The following is a 19,345-nucleotide window of genomic DNA, read 5'->3' as shown; positions in this document are numbered from 1 at the left end:
GCGCCACTGTGCCGTCCAAAGTCTGTCTCAAACTGATTTGCTGTTCACTACTGTGCAGTTAACTGATTATGGCATCTACATTCAATATTAAATTTTAGAGACTATAAATAAGATATCACATGAATCAGATAATGCACAGACAGTAACTTCACCAATAACCAGTCAGGTTCACAGTTCACCAATTATCAGATGCTGTGCTCATTCATTCACTTGCTGTTGTGGGGCCTAGTTATGTGCAAGTTGGCTGCTGTGTTTCCCGACAAAGTAGAATATTTGTACATCAAAGTAATTTATTGCTTTTAAAGCATTTTGCAATGTTCTGAGATTGTGATAAAGTGCTATACAAATGCAAGTTCTTTATTTCACAAAATCACAAGATATTTATGCATGAGGGAGTGGAAGGGGGCAGAAGGACAAGGGAAAAGAGGGGGAAAGGTGAAGGAAAGGGAAGGGGGAAAGCAGTGGAAGATGGAGGTGGGAAACAAAAGGAAGGGAGGTTGGGAAAGGAGAGAAAGGAGAAAGAGAAGGAAGGAGAAGAAATCTGAAGGGATGGGAAGATGGGAAGGGTGATGGGAAGAAGAAGGGAGATGGGGAGAAGAGGAGGAGGAAGATGGACAAGGAAGGGAAGGGAAACCAGCAGAGAGGAGGGGGAGGAGGAAGGATGTGGGGCTGGAGGAAATGAGTTCAAAGAGGCTACAGGAAGTGGGGAAAGAGAATGGATCACAGGGTAGAAGAGCATCATGTCAACAGGAAGGGGGCCTTGATCTCAATGGAGTAGCTGCATTGTAATGCTGGGCACTTAGCTTTGTACAGAGGGAAACTGAGACTCCAGAATTCTACCTCAATGTGGGTCGTCAAAATTGTAATTACTAAAGAGTTTTTGCGGCCAAGTTCAAGGGTTGACATCCTTATTGGAAAGGCATAAAATGGCGACTGATGAAGAAGAGATATTATCTCCAGTGCCTGAAGGACTGGGTTTCCAGACATGGGCTGTATGATGGGTTGTATGTAAAGGGTAAATTGAAACTCATTAATAATATGGAAGTTTTTAATTGTTATTCCATTCAACAACTAAAAGTTCACTTTTAGGAAATTGTCTGATGAATAGAATTGTTTAAGAATCCAAATTGGTACAAAGCCACAAAGTGATCAGAGCACACAGCTCAAACAAAGCTTTGCAATAAGGAAATGCACATGGTCACCAGCTTGTGTGACTGAAAAATGTGACAAAAGGGTTGAGTTCTCTGTATGAAAAAACTCTTAAACTATTACAAATATAATTTCCATAGATATTTCCATACAGAATGTTGACAGGTGACAGGATATAGCAATTTTAATAATTTATAGATACATTTATAACTATATATCTTATAATTAATTACAATAAAATGGAAATGTATATTTATTACAAGAATAAAAATAATTCCATCAGTGGCAAAGACTTCAATTGTCAGTCTCTTGTATTTGAATTCTCTTCCCAAATCCTCTATTTTGCTCTCTCTCTTGTTACAACAATGTGTTTTGTTGAATGATAATTTTCTTTAATCCACTGATTGGAGATCTGAATTTATATACTTTTTTTAAAAAGACATTTAAAACAGGATGACTGCTCGCAGCTTATGGTGATCCCCTAGTTTGCAACACTATATCCTACATTGCAAAAGACTGTGAAGAGAGAGAAGAAATGCCTGCTCAGTCCCAAGCAAGAATCAAGACCCAGGAAGTTTAAAGGAACCAACCGTTCTCTCAGCAAGCAGAGAAATACTGGTAACTGCTATGTTTGAATCACTGAGTGACTGTCATGTGATGAGCCCCTCCCCATCTGTGGTTTTTAAGCTGTTTTTTTTCTCTGCAGCAGAGAAGAAGCAACTGGATTCTGACATGTGCAGACACTAAGTGGGGGCCCCTCTCTCTCTCCATTCCAGTTTGAAAGCTTTCAAATCCTGCTTGTTGACTGACCACCTTTGCATACCCCAGCTACAATCAGAAACCCCATTGGAGGAAATTATCTGCATCTCTATCTCCAAGAGACTCACCGAACCAGTCATCTACCTCTTCAAACTTAAAGCCTCAGGACTACTGAATTCAGCTAGAAGCCAGCCAAATCACCAAACTTTACAGACTGTTAACTTTTTTTAAGGACTAACTCAACAAATCTACCTTTCCCCACTCTATAACCTATTTGTGTGTGTAAACCTCTAGTGTGTATGTGTGAGTGAAAGTTGGCATGTTGTTTATTATTTAATTAGTTTGGTTTGGCTATCTCAAAAACTTGTCTGATTGGTTCTTGTTATGATCATAGTAAGTATGTAACCAAACACCTACTGAATTGGCCAGTACATCCACTTTAAGAAAGAATTAAATGTGTTGTGGTCAAACAAGGAGAGAGAAAAGAGGGAAGCCCTTCGATCCCTCCTCACTTGAATGTAACATCTCCTCACCTTCAAAGGCTTCCTTAAAACCTATCTTTTAACACCTTTTGTGGCCTCCTTTAACTCCTGCTCAGCATGTATTTCCATTTTCCTCATCATTAGCCCTTTTGGATGTTAAGATACATTAAAGGTACTATATATGAAAACTTATGCTGTGCAAACCATAAGCAGGTTCAGAATGAACAATTCAATTATATCAACTGAGAAAAGGACCATAGCAGCATCACCTAAAAAGCAGGTCAACATAATGCAACATTGTCATATTCAAGGCTACCTTTAGAAAGAGCACCCTTCTTTCCAAAAACCAGAACCTGAGAAAATCCAATAGATTGTGTAAATAAAAATACATAGATTTTTTCCATTTGTTATAACATTCAAAGGATCATATCAAAACCATGGGCTGAATTTTAATAGCTTGTCGCTGTTCTTGGTGGAGAGCTTCAATAAGTGCATGGGAGCCGCTGTGATATTTCAGGCGGCGGCTCATTAAAATGGAGAGGGTGGACGCTTCATCCCTGGCAACAGCGCCCGGTGCCACCATGCAGGCACCGTACCATTTTTAAAGGCTTCAAGCCCTTCAGTTTAATTTAAATTTTTAAAGGTCCCGTTGTTCTAAAAATAGAAATAAAAGTTTAATGTCACTTTGAATCCCCTCTCCAACCACCGCCACCCACCCCCCCCCCCCCCCACTGCTCAATACAATTTGTCCTATTCCCCCAAACAAACTTTTATTCTGATGCCAAACTTTCCTCCTCCCGAACTTCGTTACCTTTGACCCCTTCCCATCATCCCCTCAGCCAATAGTAGGAGGTTTCTCTGTGACCTCCTCCTGCCTTGAAAATTTCATTCCTCCCCACTCCCCACCAGTGTCATGCCTCGGATCTTCAAATGGAGATCCGAAGGCGCGGGAGTTCTGGCCACCAGCCAGAATATCGACATGGGATGGCCTACGGGACAAGGAAGGTGTTTATGCATACATTTACATTTATTTAAATATTTATATCAAGACCTCCGCCCCGAGGCCTTGCTGCTGCCGGTAAAATGGGGCGGAACCTTCCCAGGGTCCCACCCACCATGACCCCAGATCGTTTCAATTCATTGGAATCTCAGATTATGCACACACTTGTAATTTTAGCACATAATAGCCCAAATTTATTGAGGTTTTGATGATGAAAAATGTTTTGCAAGAAAAAACATTTATAGGGAATCAGACAGGCCATTTTTACAATTTTGGTAGTCAGGTCCCATGTGGAATTTTATGTTCTTTGGTCCTCAGCTCATCCATATCAATTGGCTGCATGACTAATCCATTAGCCTAGCCTGCTAAAATTACCTTCATAGGTTTCTGTTGGAAAATTTGATACCAACTTGTCTGCCCTGGTATACCACTCCCTCCATCTTGCATCAAAAGTCCCGCTGCCAAGCCTCCAAATTTGGTGCCCCAGGCTAGTGACAAGGCACATCCCGTGGCAGAGCCTTCTGCTGAGAATTGGAGGGTAAAGCAAGAATGCAGCTGCAGGCCTCTTAAGCCCTGTATCCCGGCCTTGGAGCCTTCTGGATGCTGTTGCCGAACACCAACTAAAAGGCCCCATGAGCCAAAGATCAAAACTTATCTTTAAGATCACTTCACCTTGCCTTTAGGGCCTCTCCAAAGGGACCAATGCTAGCTTCCTGGGGCATCATTGGGAGTGGGTGCACAGTGATCTCCCAGGATCCACCCAGACACCTACTTTTGTGAGTTTGGTGGGCTGTCTTAAAGTTAAGTCATTGCTGGGAAAGCATGTATTCACTTGCATGATACAACCCTGCGAGTCACAAATAGGCTGAACATTGAGACACCTCTGTGACAGGCTTTAGGCATCTGTGCACAACTTATTGGATACTGGGACCAATACCCCCACTGATTGCTTGGAATAACCCCAAAGCATTAAGGTACTGCAGGGGTGGAGGGGGGTTGTTACTTCACAGCCACTTATAGTGGGGTACCTATTGCAAACTTCACAATAGCAGTTGAATCCTTTATTTTCACCCTCACATTACTGCCTAACAACACTGGATTTCTATTTTAAACAAGCATAGTGCACAATATAATAATGGTAAATGGGGCACATTGGACGGAATTTTACCGGCCTCTCGACGCCGTGGGTCGCAGCGCAGTGGCTGGTAAAATTCTGTGGGGAGAGGCCTGCGTCGACCCACAACATCAAGAAGGGCCCGCCGCATATTACTGGCAGCAGGGGGACCTCGGTGCAGCCCCCCCACCACCTGGTGGCGGGCCCTTCATCTCCATATGCAGATTGCCAATAAATATATGGACAATAATTTACCTGCCGTCTCACGCCGATTTTATGGCCTCCGTTCGGCCTTCACATGCCTTCAGAACTCCGCACAGAAGAGGAAATCAATTTTTATTGGATGTGGGGATGGTGGGAAGGGGTTGAAGGGCAAAGAATTGAAGGTCGTGGGTGGGTGGAAGTTCGCGTATTCGAAAAATCAATTGATGGTCATTTCGGGCAATGAAATGACCATGGTTGGGGGGGGGGGCGGTTGGGGAGGGGCCTCCATCAATTATTTTTATATTTAATAAAAATCAATTATGTTTTGCCTTTAAAAATTAAAATTAATTGTAAGAGGTTAAAGCCCTGTAAAAATGGTGCTGGTGCGTGCACAGTGGAGCCGATCGCCATTGCCAAGGACGCGGTGGCCCGCCCTCACACATCATTGGGGGCGGGCGCTCCTCCCCAACTATTTAAATGAGCCCCCACATGAAATATCACAGGGGCTCCTCAGTGGCCGCTAAATGCGGGCACCACGCTGAGTTTAAAGGATACCGCCGCGGAGCACTGCGCCCAAATAAAATTCAGCCCACTATTCCACCACATCATCACTACTTCATTTAAATACACGCAACCATTTAAGGGCTAACATTGCTGGCACCAGTCAAAAATGAGCATGGAAAATGGGCTTTTTCCTACTCCTGTATGCTGGAATACCACCTCAAAATTGGGTGGTAAAGGTTGGAAAATCCAAACTTTGTAAAGAGAAAACAACTTCATCATATTCCCTATGGAAAGGAAGCGTCAGCTGAGGAGGCCACAGAACTTTTACCAGGTGCTTGTTTTCCAAGAGTCATTGTGACCTGAATTTCAAAATTAATCAAGTGGTAAGTAAAACAGTATTATTCTATATGTTTGTTTTAGAGGCATTCTTAGCAGAAATTAAACATATTATACAGAAATTAGCAGTATTCTGTTCAAATACTGAGAGAGTTATCATATGAGAGTACACTTTCACCTGAGTCAGAAGGTTATGTGTTCGAGCCCCACTCCAGAAAACTGAGCACATAATCGAGGCTGGCATTTCTGTGCCATGCTGTCAGAGGTACCGTATTTCAGATGAGACATTAATCCGAGGCCCTATCTACCTTTTCAAGTAGACATAAAAGGTCCCACAGCATTATTTGAAGAAGAGCAGTGATGTCATCCAGTCTCCTGGCCAACATTTATCCCTCAACTACTATTTGGTGATTTATTTCATTGCCGTTCGTGAGAGCTTGCTGTGCACAATTGGCTGCCATGTTTTCTACATTACGACAATAACTACAATTCAAAGGCAGTATATAAATGCAAGTTGTTTTTTTAAGTACTCACATGTATTTTTCAGTTCTGTTGCAGGGTCTGATACTTGCAGATCTGCCATCGGGAACTGAAACAAGTGCATTGTTTTCAAAATTTTCGCTTCTATTTTGACTTTTGAGTACGCTTTCACAGCCAGTAAGGAGTGTAACAGGAGGTGAATCACTGTACTTGTTTATTTGATCAGTTGTCTCCTGAGCCAATAGTCCAGGTTCTTTGGCGATGGCTAAGGATGAAACACAAGTATAAATTTAATCAACAAAAAATAATTTAGGTTCTATATCATGCAAGACCAATTTGTATTTTTGAACTAAAGAAAGAAGATCCTGAATCCAAAATTTCCATAAGGCCCAGGCAAATATTGAGAAGATCACTCAATGCAGTAACAGAAGTGGTACAGAACCCAGTTTTGCCTTTGAACAAAGCCCCACAAAATTCTGGAAATGGAGAAATAGGGCTAATCTGCACCTGGCCCTCTACATGAAGGGGGTATGCCTAGGGGAGTTTCCACACCAATCCTGGAATTCCACCCAACACTCAGTTGACTTTTGTGCATTCCCTGACCCTTCCCTCCCATAAGACCTTACCAAAACTCCCGACATGTCACATAGCTGGAAGTCATTAGGCAGCTAAGGGCCACCTAATTTTCACCTGCTGGCAGCTGCTCTTGGCCCTCTTTACCCCCATTCTGGGTGAGGAAATGGACTGGAAGCATTTAAATGAGGACTGGGAGTTAAATACACCAGGCCTGAAACTTAGACCAGTGGGTGCATTGTGCACTTGCCTGCCACACCAGCAACCCCCACCACTGCTCCACCTGCCTGATTCAGATCAAAAAATGACCCCAAAATGATTGCTTGTAACCAGAAATCCTAAAGCATATAGCATTTATTATAATCAGAACTACAAAAAAATTCAGCAGATCATACCATCCCTATAACAGATTTTACTATTGCTTAAATGTTTATCTGTACTTCACATAGCATCAGTAGAAAATATTAGAATGTAAGGATTATAGCTGCAAAATAAAAATACAAGAAACTTTGTTGGACAATTGTTTCACAATAGTGTATGGAAACTTGTGTATCATTAATGACCAATTACCATCACAAAAACAAATCAAAGGTAATCAAGTCAATGACAAAGTAACGGAAATATTTCAATGTCACACTACAGTCCACCCCTTTAATAAAATGGATGAATTCTTGGCTCCCATGTCCCATCTGACTACGACACTGTGGCAACAATTCTCCGACCAGGAAAGAAGTTAAGAAACACTTCTTCATGCTTAGGATGGTAGAAGTGTGTAACTATCTCATAAAGCAATAGACGCTAACTCAATTAATAATTTTAAATCTGAGACTGATAGATCTTTGCTAGCCAAGGGTATTAAGGGATATGGAGCTAAGGCAGGTAAATGCAGTTAGGCTACAGATCAGCCATGATCCCATTGAATGGCAGATTTTGAGGCTTAAGGGGCTGAATTGTCTACTCTGAGTGAAGTTTCCTATTGAGAGCACATAAGCTGTAAAGTGATCCTTATATATCAGTTCATTTGTAGATTATCCATAGCATTTTATAATTAGGCTGTAAACCTACGAGGAATGAATTTTGGTTCCAGTTTCTTCATGGTAGATTTGCAAACACCTCTTAAGGTGATTTTTATTTGATGAAATGATTGCATCTTCAACTTTATTGGATCGTCTGGAAGCACCATAAATCCAAAACAGTCTATCACTTGATTTATTTTAAAGATGCCAAGTTGCTGAGCAGCAAAGCAGATGACAATATCCTGTTTGAGGGAAAAGAAAAGAACAATTACTTTTACATAAAATAGCTTTGACTTAGTTAAATCAGTACCTTTGACAGAAATTATCGTGCATTCACACACAATTCTAGTAACCTGGGTTTTCCGCTTCTGTGAGCGCTAGCCCGTAGTTTTCTGACCATTCATTCTAATAGGTGGAAAATTGCATTACTCTTGACCACATGCCCACCCTTCAAAATCGCCGGCACTTGCGACCCACAGCCCCCTGCCCCACCGCCCCTATTTCCAATCCCTCTATTGCCACCAGTCGCCATCTCTTGCAAAGACATCACTAGTGAGGACTGTAAAGAAATCATCCATTCTGGCTGCTTCCTCCTTCAAATAATGGTTGCCTGTTGCATTGATATAAAATAAAGGCATTGAAAATTCTAATAGGATGGCAGGAATTTACTCATCACTTGGTGCATATGGTCACAACCTGCACTGATTAGAGGCCCTTTATATTATGAATGGAGTTGGTGCTATCTATGCACTTTTTGAAACCTTTCCACCTGTCACGCTGCTGATGAACTTGCAAGGGGAAATGACAAAAGAATTTACACTGACAAACAATGCTTCTGCTACTCGGTCGATGCACCAGTGCACTGCCAACTGATTTATTTCATAGGTATCACCAGTGGCAACTTGGAACAATCTGGTGGCATCTTCACAACCACTAACAGAGCCATCTCAGTGGTAGATGTTAACTAATGGCAACAGCACAACTTTTGACTACCTTCATCATGAAGCATGGGGCACAAGGGCAGATCTCTTCCAGTATAACAGTGGTAATTCTGTCATGACCTTCATTCTCAGCTGCTGGACAAACTATTCTCCTCTGGTATGTTTAACTGTCTCCAATTCCCTCTTAGATATGCTTCTATCTCCTTCAATTGAATGTAAGTGGAATTCCCATTCCCATCCTCAAATTTTTAATTATGCAATAAATTGCAGCTCTCAGCAATTTTGTGATGCAGGAACCAGTCAAAAATACAACGAAAATTACAAAATATAAAGGCAAAACGTAAGTGAAACAAATGTTTTTATTCTTTCATGGGATGTGGGCATCGCTGGCTAGGCCAGCATTTATTGCCCATCCTTAATTGCCCTTGAAAAGGTGATGGTGAGATGCCTTCTTGAACTGCAGTCCATGTGGAGTAGGTACATCCACAGTGGGTGGGAGGGAGTTACAGGATCTTGATCCAGTGACAGTGAAGGAGCGATGATATATTTCCAGTTAGGATGATGTGTGACTTGGAGGGGAACTTGCAGGTGGTGATGTTCCCATGCCTCTGCTGTCCTTGACATTCTAGGTAGAAGAGGTCATTGGGTTTGGAAGGTGCTGTCGAAAGAGGGGTGGTGAGTTGCTGCAGTACATCTTGGATATGCTACACACTGCTACCACTGTGCTTCAGCGGTGGAGAGAGTGAATATTTAAGGTGGTGGATGGATTGCCAATCAAGCGGGCTGCTTTGTCCTGGATGGTGTTGAGCTTCCTGAGTGTTGTTGGAGCTGCACCCATCCAGGTAGGTGGAGAGTATTCCATGACACTCTGGACTTATGCCTTGTCGATCGTGGACAGGCTTTGAGGAGTCAGGAGATGGGTTACTTGCCACAGAATTCCCAGTCACTGATCTGCTCTTGTAGCCAAAGTATTTATGTGGCTAGTCCGGTTCAGTTTCTGGTCAATGGTAACCCCCAGGATGTTGATAGTGGGGGATTCAGCGATGGTAATGCCATTGAATGTCAAGGGGAGATGGTTAGATTCTCTCTTGTTGGAGATCGTCATTGCCTGGCACTTGTGTGGTGCAAATGTTACTTGCCATTTATCAGCCCAAGCCTGAATGTTGCAACTGGAATCTCACAGCAAGTTAAAATTGGGTGATTAACAGGTCTAAGACCTTCTTTTCCCAATCTTCTGTTTTCAAACCACCTCAGCACAACAAGGGAAGCATTTTGGAAAGTCTGTCCTTATATTTTTTTAAGAGAGTTGCCAACTAACTACTAATTTGTATGTAGACTGTGCTATACGTTTGCATCTAATGAGAATTGGGTTGATGCTGCTATATACTCATTTCACACAACATCTCATCTGCAGAGAAGACTTTCATCCCATCAGTCTGAAGTGTACTTCAATCCGTAACCCATTTTTAAAAAACTTCCAAAGCATAACAGTGATAAATGCTCGTCACCACTCCACTGACAAAAATGATTCTCTAAGTTCAGTAAAAGTAATGCTACCTGTCAAAATCATTTATTAACTCAAAGTAATAACAAACAAAATTTTCTCTCTCAAATTTACACATTTTATATATTATGCAAATGAGAAAATTACAGTACATTTAAAATATATCTACCTTTGATTGTCCAGGCTGAATCTTTCCTTTTGCAGGAGTGACCTGAAAATGTGCTATCTTACGGAACTGGAAGATGAGTGGAAGCAATGGTGAGTCATTTCTAAGAGTACTTGTAACATACACTTTTTCACCAAGAAAACATTCCTTGAAATCAAATTCTGTTGTTGGACTAATGTTTAAACTGACAGGGAACCCAGTTCCAGTCAGTGCTAACTCGACTTGCTGTTGATGATCTAAAAAAAAGAAACGAAACAATGAGCAAAGTCTTCCACATACATTCAGCTAAATTTTACAGTTCAACATTGGGAATTTAAAAATATATTGGCCCAGATTTCACTGCAACAGTGAGATGCTGTAAATTTTGTCATGCAATATGTCACTCGCCATTCATAATTTATTGCAAATTTTCCTGTATATCTAATTGAAATACACTACAGTGGGCATAACGGAAAATCAGAAGCAACACAGCCAATGTCCAATGCAAAGGTGTCTAGTGGATTGTAATTATACTGTGGTGTGTGTATAATTGAGTGGGATGAAGACACCAGTTATGAATCCTGCTTCCAATAAGGAGGCTAGGACTGGAATAGATCTGATAGGGAGATTGTAACCAGCTCAAAGCTGGGAATTTAAAAAAATAATTATTCCTTTTGAAATGCCATTCTTTTATTTGCTTGTTCTGAAACATCTTCTGCCTTCTATATGGTATCAGCTGTGGCTCAGTTGGTAACACTCTTGCCTCTGAATCACAAGGTTCTGGGTTGAAGTTCCACTCAAGAAATTGAGCACAGAAATAAAGGCAGAGGTGCCATCTTTCAGGTGAGACTTTAAATAAGGCCCCTTCTGCCTGCTCTGGTGGATATAAAAGATCCCATGGCACTATTTCGAAGAAGAGCAGGGGAGTTATCCCCAATGTCCTGGTCAATATTTCTCTCTCAACCAACATCACAAAATAGATTATCTGGTCATTATCACATTGCTTTTTATGGGAGTTTGCTGTGCACAAAATTGGCTGCTGCATTACAACAGTGACTATACTTCATTGGTTATAAAATGCTTTGAGATGTCCTGTGGCCCTGAAAAGCACTATATAAACAAAGTCTTTCTCAAAACTTGTTTTAACTCTTGCCTCTGACCCACCATGGAACCCCATCCATTCATTCTAACTTCATCACTTTTAACAAAGTAGGCAGCATGCAGGTGGGCCCAGCACTCAGCATGACTCCAATCTACACTGAAAACTGGAACCAGGAAAGAGAGGGATGGGAGGTCCACTGACATGGCAGCAGGACATTTAGTATATATGATAGCAGAGATCATAAAATTGAAACTGTGCCTGTTCCACTTGCTGACCACTGTTTTCTAGCTGCAGAAGCAATGGCAGGAATCTTGTTCTGCCGCTACTGAGGTCGGCAGCGGGCGAAGGAAGCAGCGGCTGGCCTGCACATGCCACATGTCGGTGAACCGCCGCAATTATCGGTGCGGTGGGTCATTTGAATGGTCAGGGCGGCCCGCACCCCTCCCCCCCCACCCCCAATGACATGGGTGGGACGGCCCGTCCATCACTGGCAATGGCATCAGTTGCCTGTGCGCAGGCACTAACACCATTTTTAAACAGCTTGGAGTCCTTCCAGGGTTTTTAAAGAAATCACTAAACATTTTTATAAACAACAAAAACTGGTATTTCTGGATCTCTCCCTCCCCCTCAAATCCCACAATATTAGATACTTTCCCTCTCCACCCCAAAATTTTCCAAAGGTCCTTTCTCCCCTCAAAGTGCAAAGACTACCAACTTTACCCCTTCCCACCATCCCCTCCGCCAATGAGGGACCTTTATTGCTGCTTCCCCCCTCCCGCACAGGAAAAATTACCTGCTCCCCCCCTCCCAACCAGTTTGGCACCTCGATTCTCTGGACGGAAATCGGAACACACGGGAGTGCCGGTCAGTGGCACGAAGATCACACTGGGACCGCAGGCGGCGGCAGGCTTGCAATTATGCCAGGTATTTAAATTTATTTAAATATGTAAATGCCAGGCCCGTCACCAAGCGGCCGGGGGCTGCCATGAAGTCTCTCCGCCTTCGTGAAGATCGAGCCGGGCCCTCATGGCATCGGGGTCTGGCCTCCCCCAGATCGACCTTCAGGCACCTGCCCCCAGCCACAGACCCCGCTGTCTGCGGGGGAGTTAAATTCAGCCCAATGTTTCCAGTCCAATAGATGTTGCTAAAGCTGATTATGAATTTTCTGCAGACATTGAAAATATGTTTAAAACAATCTAGCTAGGAAAAAATAAATCACCAAACTGCCAAGCTACCAGTGACATTATTTTTGCATCTAAATCACAGCAGAGAGAAAACTGCCATTAATCGAGGAAAATTATGATCGCCATTGAGTTTAATGGGGTGGAGCTATGATCAATAATTTCTCACAGGTTTCAGTGCGGGTAATGTCAGACAGGTGTAATCGTCGAAGCAAAATATGGTATTGCATAAGCAACGCTGCAATTCACTTACTCCATAATTTCCTCATTCTTTTGTACCAGTTAAGGGTTCCCATGACACAGAAAATCTGAGCCATTAATATTGTGTTTTGTTAGCATTTGATCTCCCACATGCTGAACTGAACATGGCGAGGATGGGCTCTGCAACGCCGGCAACGGCATCAGCTGTCTCTGCGCAGGTGCTGCCGCCATTTTTAAAGCACTGTCAGAGCTGCACAGTTGAAGCCTGTACTCCCGTTCCCCCCCCAAAAAACAATGTGACTTGATTTTTGGTCCATACCCCTCCCCCCAATACAAAGAAAATAAATGGCTGCCCCGTTCCCCCCACAAAACACTTGTATTTAATATGTGACCTTCCACACTACCGCACCCCCCCACCCCACCCCACCCCCACAACTGCACAAAGTACAGAGATCACCCCTTCCACCCTCCCCTGCATTACACATGTAGATTTGATCCCATTTCCCCCCTCCACTACACTAAAAATTCTAAGTTTTCCCCTTCCCCACCTTGGTGCACCAGCTTTCCCTGGCTATAAAGCACTTTGAGACACCCGGTGGTCATGAAAGGCGCTATATAAATGTAAGTTTTTTTTAATTGGACAGGGATCCATCTCCATGCCAATTAAGGGGGCACCCTCGTTAAAATTCCAGGTCAGCGACTGTTTCCTCCTGGGGGCAGGTTCAGAATCCAGAAACAGTCCCGGCTCCTGTTTCCTACCCTCAAGGTGAAAATTCAGCCCCATAACTCTGTCCCATTAGCTACCATTGGCACTTGAATTGCACAGCTGTAGTTAACAAAATTAAATATAGCACCTGCTGTGTGGTGTTGTGACATGAATGCATTAATGCATTCAAATAATAACATGACACCCCATTAGTTTTCAATTATGATTCATTTAATCAACATTATGCATTTTAAATTCGTTGAGTACCTTGTTGTTCATTGTTTCCACTGGACGATTTTTGCATGATGCCATCACAGCTGCGCACAGTCTCAAATTTCACATAAAGGGCATATTCTCTGTATTTTGGTAGATCATCCTCTTTTTTTTTAAATTTGAGAGGGCTATAGGAAAGGTCAAAATCCTTTTCAGTTTTTCATGCATTAAAATCAAACAATCTCTGGGGACTAAATTTTCATCATCACTGTCTGGGTTAAATCTAGTGGATTGGGTCACCCATCTGTTGTAGAACCCACCTGATCTTCATTCCTTTGAAATCAACTGAATGAAAATTGGCAGGTTCTACAAGAGTTAAATAATCCTCTCCGCAAGTTTACCACTCAGACAGCGAATATGAAAATTTACCTCTATATCTCTGCTCACAATTGATATTATAAGTAAGAGCTCAGACCATACAAAAAGTTCAACCAGACCCTTCTCATAACTCTTGCAGGAGCCCAGTAGTACACCTCAGAAAAAAGTTAGGCCAAGTCTTCGCCAACTCCAGGAGTTGCTAGTCAATGTCGTAACAGGCAGAATCTCCACCTTTTATTAATAAGAAGAATGAGGTCAATGGAGTGAAGACGTGGACTTTGCATGCCAAGAGAGGTAAAACATACTAGCCTCCAGTTATAGAGCAGGGCCCAGGAAGGAGGTGGCCTGAACTCCTAAAGAAAACACAGTTATTTTGGATCAGTCCAATTACAGACTAGGCAAGCACTAGATTTTCAGACCACATGGAGCAGATAGGAAACATAGATGTGTCCATACTAGTAGAGCTGCCTGCAGGCTAACACAAATGAGGGGCCCTCCCTCTGACCCTGCAACCTCCAGTGGATTCAATGCTAGAGGGCACCAGGGGATGCAATCCCTGTGCAACTGACAGGATTGAACCCCATGGTTTTTTTGAGGTCAACTTCACTGCAGTGAATTTGAGAATGAGAGAATGCTATGGTATAACTGGGCTAAGTCTCCACAAAGGTTTGCTTCTTGAAATTTCTCAAAAATACCCCACCCCAGTACTTTTTAAACTTATTTGTAAGACAATATCTAAACATTTTAAGTATACAGTTCCTGGTCTCCTTACCATTTTTGTATCATGACTGAGCTGGGTCAATCAGCCTTAGCCTACAGCTGTTGATTGTTTTTAGTGATGCAATCGGAAGGTACTGAGAGAACATGCCTCCAAAATAATATAATAGCTCTTCTGCTGCCTCTGTCACCACCAGTGTATAATGTCAAACTCATTAGCATTCTTTAGTCTATATTAGCATTCTTTAGCATACATACCTTCTTGAGTTGGTTTATTTGAATAATCCCAATTAACTTCACACTGGGTGTATGAATTTACTGTCAGCAATAAATTAAGCAAGCGTTTATGATAATTTGGAGTGCTCTGCATGGACGGTAAGTGAAGGCCCTTACAACCACTATCTAAAGCGCCATTTCTCTGATAGCTGGAACATTACCCTCTAAAATTCTATATTTCTACAGAGGAGAAGAAGATGTGATGAAGTGTTGGGCAATAATTGTATGATAGAGAAGGGAAGTTCGAGAGTAAACCTTGTGAGTGCTATCAGTCTTATGATTAGCGGTGCTTTAAGTAGTGCAAATATGAGCAGAGAGTAAGAGGTATTCTTACCTTAACAACAATGAATTTCTTCTGGAATTGTAATCAAGTACTGGATACTAGAGTCCAGGCATCCTCATACTCTCCAATCTCTTAAAAATGACTGTGGAGTTGATGCCTGGAGGCTTCCTACCCCCTGGTAGGAAAAGAATGTACTTTCTCCTGTCCAGTACCTGCACCTGGGCTCCATGGTTCCATCTAAGAACCCTGGTGTTCTGAGCACTTCAACCATATTGCTCCTTTGAAAAATGTTTCCTAGTTGTGCGCAGCAAGAATGCACTTCCCCTTTAAGAGGTGCTGGCCACCTTTAAATAGCATAATAGATATCCGATATCCATCAGCCAACATCCAACCGCGCCCACTCCCCGACCAATATAGGCATGCAGCTAATGAGTAGCGTTACCTGTTGAGCTGATTCATGCCGATAATTCACACCACACAAGTGGCAGGCAATGGCCATTTCCGACAAGAGACAATCTAACCATCTCCTTGGCATTCATCAGCATTACGACCACTGAATTCCCCCACCATCAAAACCCTGGGGGCTACCATTGACCAGAAACTTAACTGGAACAGCCACATAAATAATATGGCTACTAGAGCAAATCAGAGGATGGGAGTTCTGCAGTCAGTAGCTCAATTCCTGACTCCCCAAAGCCTGTCCACCATATATAAGGCACAAGTCAGGTGTGTGATGGAATACTCCCCACATGGTGGGATGAGTACAGCTTCAACAAAACTCAAAAAGCTTGACACCACCCAGGACAAAGCTGTCTGCTCAACTGCCACCCCATCCACCACCTTAACATTCACTCTCTCCACCACTAGTGCACAATGGCAGCAATGTATACCTTCTATAAGATGCATTGCAGAAACTCGCCAAGGTTCCTTCAACATCACCTTCCAAACCCATGGCTTCTACCACCGAGAAAATCAAAGGCAGCAGGTGAATGGAAACACCACTGCCTGCAAGTTTCACTCAAAGTCACACACGATCCTGATTTGGAAATTTATCACCCTTCCTTCATTGTTGCTGGGTCAAAATCCTGGAATTCCCTCCCAAACAGCACCATGGGAGTACATATACCACAAAGAGTGCAGCAGTTTAAGAAGGCAGCCCACCACCACCTTCTCAAGGGAAACTCGGGATGGGCAATAAATAAATGCTGGGCTTGCCAGCAAACACCCACATCTCATAAATGACTAAAATAAAAACAAAACCTGCAGATCCTGAAAGATGTCATACTGAAGATCTTGGAAGCCATTTTCCCTTATTTACTCCAAATGGTCCCCTGAGACCAGAAATAAAGGGTAACCTAAGGGTTAATAATAATGAGGAAATTGAGGTAATTATTTTCAGCAGAGAAAAAGTACTGGAGAAACTCAAGCAGCTAAAATTCGACAAATCCTCAGGACCTGATGGCCTACATCCTAGGATTCTAAAAGAGAAAGCTGCAGATATAGTGGATGTGCTGCCAATGGTTTTCCAAAAGTTGCTAGATTCTGGAACGGTCCTAGCAGATTAGAAGTTAGCAAATGTAACACCACTATTCAAGAAAGGAGGGAGAGAGGAAAAAGGGAACTACAGGCCTGTTAGCCTGACATCAGTCATTGGGAAACTGCTGGAATCTATTATTAAGGATGTCTTAACAATGCACTTAGAAAGGCATCGTGTGATTAGAACAAGTCAACATGGTTTAATGAAAGGGAAATCCTGTTTGACAAATATATTAGAGTTTTTTGAAAATGGAACGAGTGGGGCAGATAAAAGAAAACCAGTAGATGTAGTATATTTGGATTTCCAAATGGCATTCGATAAGGTGCCACACAAAAGGTTAATATGCAACATAAAGGCTCATGGAGTTGGGGATAATATATTATTTTGGATAGAGGACCAGTTAATAGACAGGAAGCAGAGAGTAGGGATAAATGGAGTATTTTCAAGTTGGCAGGCTGTGACTAGAGGAGTGCTGCAAGGATCAGTGCTGGGGCCTCAACTATTTACAATCTATATTAATGACTTAGATGAAGAGACAGAGAGTAATGTATCTAAGTTTGCTGACAATATAAAGCTAGGTGGAAATGCAAGCTGAGGAGGACTCAGGGAGGCTGCAAAGAAATATAGACAGGTTAAGTGTGTGGGCAACAAGATGGCAGTGTGAGGCTATTCACTTTGGTCGTAAGAATAGAAAATCAGAATATTTTTTAAAAGGCATGAAACTTGTAAATGTTGATGTTCAGAGAGACTTGTGTGCACTCGTACAAGGAACACAAAAGGTTAGCATGCAGATACAAAGGTCCTCGACTAGCCTGCTCCCACAGCGCAACACTGTCCCCCCTCCCCCCCCCCCCCCCAACTGACTACCAACATCCACGGCGAACCACTGGACAACGTGGATCATTTCTCATACCTTGGGAGCCTGCTCTCAGCAACGGCAGACATCAATGATGAAATTCAGCATTGCCTCCAGTGTGCCAGCGCAGCCTTCAGTCATCTGAGGAAAAGAGCGTTTAACAACAAAGACCTCAAACCTGGCACCAAGCTCATGGTCTACAGGGCCACAGTGTTACCTGCCCTCCTGTATATGTCAGAAACATGGACACTGTACAGCAGACATCCCAAAGCCCTGAAGAAATACCACAAGCGGTGCCTCCACAAGATCCTGCAAATTCAGTGGCAGGTCAGGCGCTCCAATATCAGTGTCCTCTCTCAGGCCAACATCCGAGTATTGTGACACTGGTCATGGCTAGTCAGTTACGATGGGTGGGCCATCGTCCGGATGACTGACACAAGACTCCCAAAACAAAGTTTTCAACTCTGAGCTCCGTCATGGCAAGAAGCTACCAGGAGGGCAGAGGAAACGCTACAAGAATGTCCTTAAAGCCTCCCTGAAAAAAATCTGACCTCTCCACTGATTCGTGGGACTCTCTTGCCTGAGATCGCCCAAAACGGAGAAGAAGCATCCACAAAGGTGCCACCAGTTCGAACAACGTCAACATGCCCAAGCAGGGACCAAGTGCAAACAGCGGAAGGAGCATTTGGAAATTTGAGCATCTCGAAATTTAAGCATCCCATTCACTCGCCTCATCAAACACCACCTGCCCTACTTGTGGCAGAGTGTGCAGATCCAGAATTGAACTATTCAGTTACCTAAGGACCCACAACCCTGGAGTGGAAGAAAGTCATCCTCGTTCCCAAGGGACTATCTAAGAAGAAGAAGACAGCAAGCAATTAGGAAAGCAATAGCATGTTGACCTTTATTGCAAGGGGATTGAAGACACGAATAAAGAAGCCTTGCTACTATTGCACAGGATTTTAGTGAGACCACACCTGGAATACTGTGCGCGACTTTCGTCTCCATATTTAAGGAAGGATATACTAGCATTGGAGACAGTACAGCAAAGGTTCCATAGATTGGTCCCTGGGATGAGAGGCTGAGTAAATTGGGTCTATATTCTCTGGAGTTTAGAAGACAGAGAGGGATCCCATTGAAACATTCAAGATTCCAAAGTGGCTTGACAGGGTAGATACTGAGACATTGTTTCCCCTGGCTGGGGAATCTAGAACAAGGAGGTACAGATTCAGGATAAGGAGCCGATCATTTGAAACTGAGATGAGGAGAAATTTCTTCACTCAAAGGGTTGTGAATCTTTGGAACTCTCTATGGCAGAGAATATATCTAAGGCTAAAACAGACAGATTTTTGGTTTCTCAGGAAATCAAGGGATATGGGGAGCAGGCAGGAAAGTGGAGTTGAAGCCCAATATCAGCCATGATCACACTGAATGGCAAAGCAGGCTCAAAGGGCCGTATGGTCTACTCCTGCTCCTATTTCTTATGTTCTCATGAGACTTAAAGGCCGGTGGTCAAAGCATTCACTTCAGGTGCATTGGCTGGTCTGGAGGTCTCTAGATAGCATTGTACTCTATTGAATCCTTGTATAATGACACACAGGATGTCATCAGACTCGACCATGATTCCTGTTAATTGTCTCAGGCTCTTCTAGTCTTCAATGGCTCCACAGAAGTGTAATGTTTGTCCA

At 42.9% G+C, this 19,345-nt stretch overlaps 1 protein-coding gene across 3 annotated transcripts in view; it reads right to left on the bottom strand.

The window, feature by feature from the left end:
• Window positions 1-19,345, bottom strand: part of LOC137374438 (cilia- and flagella-associated protein 47-like) — a 777,638-nt gene that overhangs the window by 710,248 nt on the left and 48,045 nt on the right. For all 3 annotated transcript variants that reach the window (XM_068040550.1, XM_068040552.1, XM_068040551.1), the window contains 4 exons: window positions 13,665-13,798; window positions 10,232-10,464; window positions 7,667-7,859; window positions 6,083-6,293 (listed from right to left, as the gene is read on the bottom strand). In XM_068040550.1, coding sequence (XP_067896651.1) covers window positions 6,083-6,293; window positions 7,667-7,859; window positions 10,232-10,464; window positions 13,665-13,798 — 771 coding nt within the window. The remainder of the gene's footprint in view (window positions 1-6,082; window positions 6,294-7,666; window positions 7,860-10,231; window positions 10,465-13,664; window positions 13,799-19,345) is intronic.

Source organism: Heterodontus francisci, chromosome 10 (assembly GCF_036365525.1).
Source record: "Heterodontus francisci isolate sHetFra1 chromosome 10, sHetFra1.hap1, whole genome shotgun sequence".
NCBI classification, from domain to species: Eukaryota; Metazoa; Chordata; class Chondrichthyes; order Heterodontiformes; family Heterodontidae; genus Heterodontus; species Heterodontus francisci.
Note: the sequence above shows the minus strand (reverse complement) of the source record. Positions and strands in the feature narration are given on the sequence as shown.